The 4,913-nt window shown below is 33.4% G+C and overlaps 1 protein-coding gene across 1 annotated transcript; it reads left to right on the top strand.

Annotated features, from left to right (window-relative positions):
- Positions 1–4,301: 4,301 nt before the first annotated feature.
- LOC107925630 (uncharacterized) lies at positions 4,302–4,913 on the top strand. The gene has a single exon (XM_016856338.2). It carries the CDS (start codon positions 4,302–4,304, stop codon positions 4,911–4,913), a length of 612 nt encoding a protein of 203 aa, XP_016711827.1.

Raw genomic sequence — 4,913 nt, forward strand, 5'->3', positions numbered from 1 at the left:
GCATAGTTCGATTCGAGCTTTGCTTGGTATTGTGGCCATGCTTGATTTGGAGTTTGAGCAGTTAGATGTAAAAATTGTATTTCTACATGGAAAACTTGAGGAGGATATTTACATGCAACAACCGGAGGGTTTTATAGTCTCAGAAAAAGAAGACTATGTTTGCTTGCTGAGAGTGTCCCTTTACGGTTTGAAATAGTCACCAAGATAGTGGTACAAGAGGTTTGATTCTTTTATGACTTGTCATGATTTCAAAAGAAGTAGTTTTGACAGTTGTGTTTACTTTAAGAAAAACAGTGATGGTTCTTTTGTGTATCTACTTCTTTATGTTGATGACATGTTGATAGCAACAAAAGATAAAGGAGAGATAAGAAAGGTCAAAGCCCAACTAAGTGAAGAATTTGAGATGAAAGATTTAGGACCAGCAAAGAAGATACTTAGTATGGAGATTCTCAGAGATAGAAAAGCAATTAAATTGTACCTAAGTAAGAAAGGGTACATTGAGAAAGTTCTTTATAGGTTCAATATGCAGAGTGCTAAGCCTGTTAGTACTCCTTTAGTAGCCCATTTCAGACTTTCATCAGCTTTGTCTCCACAATCAGATGATGAGATTGAGTTCATGTCACATGTTCCATACTCTAGTGCAGTGGGATCTCTCATGTATGCTATGGTTTGCTCACGTCCAGATTTATCATATGCAATCAGTGCAGTTAGCAGATACATGGTAAATCCCAGTAAAGACATTGGAAAGCAGTTTAGTATATTTTAAGATACTTACGAGGCACTACTGATGTTTTCTTACAGTTTAGAAGAACTAAAGATGGAGTCATAGGGTATGTTGATGCTGATTTTGCTGGAGACCTTGATAGAAGAAGATCTCTCACAGGTTACGTCTTTACAATCGGAGGTTGTGCAATTAGTTGGAAAGCCACTTTGCAAACTACAGTCGCTTTGTCTAGCACTGAAGCTGAGTACATGGCGATTACTGAGGCTTGTAAAGAAGCTATTTGGTTGAAGGGACTATTTAGTGAACTCAATGAAGACCTTCAAATCAGTACAGTATTTTGTGACAGTCAGAGTGCCATCTTCCTTACAAAAGATCAAATGTTTCATGAGAGAACAAAACATATTGATGTTCGGTATCATTTTGTTCATGATATTATTGCTCGTGGTGATATTGTTGTGAGCAAAATTAATACTCATGAAAATCCTGCAAATATGATGACTAAGTCACTTCCTATAACCAAGTTTGAGCATTGCTTAGACTTGGTTGGTGTTCATTGTTGAAGTTAAACCCTTAAGGGGTTTTATGGAAGAGGTGGAGAACTTGTTCATTGAGAATTTGTGTCAAGATGGAGATTGTTAGAATTAAGTGACTCGAATTCTTATTTAATAAAATACGATGGAAAATAAAATAAAAGTTAAATCCATATAGAACTAGACTTCTTTTATTTTATTTTAGAATAAGGTTTTTAAACCTTATTAAACTCCATCTATTTTATATTGATTAGGATAAGGTGTTTCAATCCTACTAGAATATGGCTTTACAAGCCTATAAATAGACATAGTCTATTCCTCTTGTATTGAATTCAATTTTTCGACATAGTGAATTTTCTTCTCCTTTGCCCGTGGTTTTTTCTCGAAAGAGTTTCCACGTAAAATTTGTGTGTTCTTTATTTTTTTATTTTTTTTCATAAAGACTTTGGTCTACAGGAAAATTTTGGGTACAATTTGGGTATCTCCCTGGCTTCAAAACACAAGTTTAATATTAAGTTGTGCCAACAGAAACTGATTTCTTAAAAACAATTTTCCAGCAAATTTAATATTATTATATGGCTTACCTCGTTTTACCTTACTTCGCTGAGACCATATCATGTGTCCATCCTTCTAAGGCCCATTACTTCACCAATGACAGAAACCCTATCATGCCTCATCTGGCACTTGTAAAACCAACCCACTTATCACCATGTAGATTGAGAAGGCTTGGCTAGGTGATGCGTGGCATAGAGAATATGTACCAATAAATGTGTCAACGAGACCACATGGCTCATCTCTTAGGTACCTAGAAGAGACACTTGATCAAGAGTATGTATGTATGTATGTATGTATGTATGTATGTATGTATGTATGTATGTATGTATAAGCTCTTACTTAACAGAGAAAAAGGATAGATGACTCTTTAGGCTACTAAGCTCTCAGTACAAATTACACTGTATGAATCTCAGGCCCTTCCCCAAGCTCAATCCTTCTTCATCCATCTCTACATTCCCTCAACCAACGTCAACAAATGTGCAGTGAGTGCGGAACCTATTCACTAAGAAGCCTTAAGACTTCCAATGGTGAATTTTGATGAAATTATCTCCAATCACCAGCTAGCAATATAAGAAAATCCTCCAACCACCGTTGCTTATCCTCTTGGTAAAAACCAACCTTATAGCTCATTAGACCCATATGATTAGGAAAACCCTATTTCTAGAGAAATTATTAAGGCAAATCCTTAGTGCAATTTCTAACCACCATCGAGAATTTAACAACATCCAAATTTTAATGATCAAACGACACGTGACCAGAATTCTAATTCCTAAGTGAAAATGAAAGTCATATGGGAACAACTGCAACAATAATAAGAGCAAAATTTCCAAGTAACCTTAGAAAATACCGAACCAATGAAAGAAATGCATTCCACTTGTATTCCACATATATTCCATATGCGATTACTTCACCAATGACAAAAATCTCATCATGCTTCATCTTCCACTTGTAATCAATATGCAAACTGCGAAAGCTTACGATGTGACATGTTGTTCAGGGAATACGTACTAATATATGTCTCAACAATATCATCTAACTCATCTCATGGGTACCTAGAAGACATTTGTCTAAGAGTATGTATTTATAGGCTCTTACTTACCAAAAAAAGGGACTAGTAACTCTTTAGGCTATGAGGCTCTCGACCCATATTACATCGTGTGAATCTTGTACCCTCCCTCAAGCTTAATACTTCTCCTCTATGCATCTCCACATTTCTTCTAACCAACATAAACAAATAGTAAAAAAATCGAAGAAAAGAAATTGTATTTGTTACATTTTATTTCTTTAAAATCAATAAACACTAATTATCATTTTACATGGTAAACTATTATTTAGCAATGTTCGTATTCATTCATTAATTGGATTCTATTATTGAATGATAAAAGTATATATATTTCATAAATTGCAACCTCTCGAAATTGAATGCATTCGTTAGTAAATCAAGAGCTTTTATATTTAAGAAATTAAAAGAGAAATATTTTTATAATTATTGGGTGCAGTAATAAATCATATTGTATTTTTAAAAAGAGAATTCATATTCGAATATCAGATGCATTATAAAATGGACATAAAGAACACCATAATCACATAAAAATGTTAACTTGTAGTTAGAAAATCAATAAATCATGTACCCCTCAGTCTATTAGATATAAAAACAATTTTGATTTTGATTTTGATTTTGATTTTTTATTCTTCAAAATTTTTTTGTAGATAAAAATTTTTCAACGAAATAGTTTTAAAATATATTCTTTTGTAAAATTTAATTAATTAAATATTTAATTTCAAAGTTCAAAAAAATTGACCCAAAAATATCAACCATGATATTTTAATTGAAAAAGAGAGTATTAATTAGAGTGTGTTTATACATAGGAGTCGTTGGTATTAAAACATGTTTCTTTATTAACATTATATTTTATAATTAAATTTAAACAAAATATCATTATTAATTAATAGTAGAGCCATGGACTAAATCATGTAAGATTTGTTTTTATATTTTCAATACACACTAATATCCACTTTTAACCATAAAAAACCTAAAGATAAAAAAACTTATTTGAGAAAATCATAAAAACTTTGCTCAAATTTGAAAACGAAGAAAAAATTATAATTTTTTAAAATTAAAATATTTTCTATATCTATTTTACGGTTAATAAAAGTTAATTTTTAAACAGTTTTATAGTATACATAAATGAAATAAGGCATCCCATTCATAAAAATAAAAAAAATAAATAAATAAAAAACCTGACAAAGTGGAATCTAAGAAAGGGGTAATTGTTGAGTTTTGTAACTAAATTAGTATCATTTTTGTTGTAAATACTATTTGTTGGTCATTTTAAGAATATTCCCTTCTGTTTTAGCTGTGTTTCATACCCTCGAATCGTATTATATAGATCGTTATTTTATTGTCTCAATTTGGCAAAGGGATTTTTACTCTTAATTTGCATAGCAAAAAACCATACATTGGGGGCTCTTTTCTTTTTTGTCTCTGTAAAATGGAAAACACATCATCATCGATGTCATGTATTTCCATGTTCAGGGACAAAAAGAAGGCTCCCGATGGAGGAAATGATGTGGCCTTGCAAAAGGGAAGAACACGTTCCCCTTCCATGAGTCTTTTCAAGGTGGCTATTAGATTGTTGCGTACGAAACCCGTGGCCGAAACGGTGCCGGATTCAAAGCCCGTTCAGGTCGATGTGGATTCGAAGGTAGAGTGGAAAGGGATGGTTGTTGGGTCGGTGCATCCAATGTATTTACAAAGCACCCCATTGCCCCCATCTCATTCCCCACGCATGAAGGCCACCACTCCTAAGATCATGCTCGAGCCCAAGTATATGCCCAATAGAGAAGAAAAGGAGGAAGTTATTTTGTCGCCGTTGTCTCCGATAGCATTTCCGATTTCGTCTTTCAATGACGTGTCATCAAGTGATTCAAGCCTGTACGATTCGCCTTGTGAAGGAAGCGACAAAGAGAAATGTGATGAGCACAACGATGACGGTGGCGATGAAGAGATTGATGCTAAAGCAGAAGAATTCATAACTCAATTTTACGAACAAATGAGGCTTCAAACCTTGAATTCTGGAAGTGCTAAGACGTGCCAAAGATGA

The sequence above is a fragment of the Gossypium hirsutum genome, chromosome A12 (assembly GCF_007990345.1).
Source record: "Gossypium hirsutum isolate 1008001.06 chromosome A12, Gossypium_hirsutum_v2.1, whole genome shotgun sequence".
In the NCBI taxonomy this organism is placed as follows: Eukaryota; Viridiplantae; Streptophyta; class Magnoliopsida; order Malvales; family Malvaceae; genus Gossypium; species Gossypium hirsutum.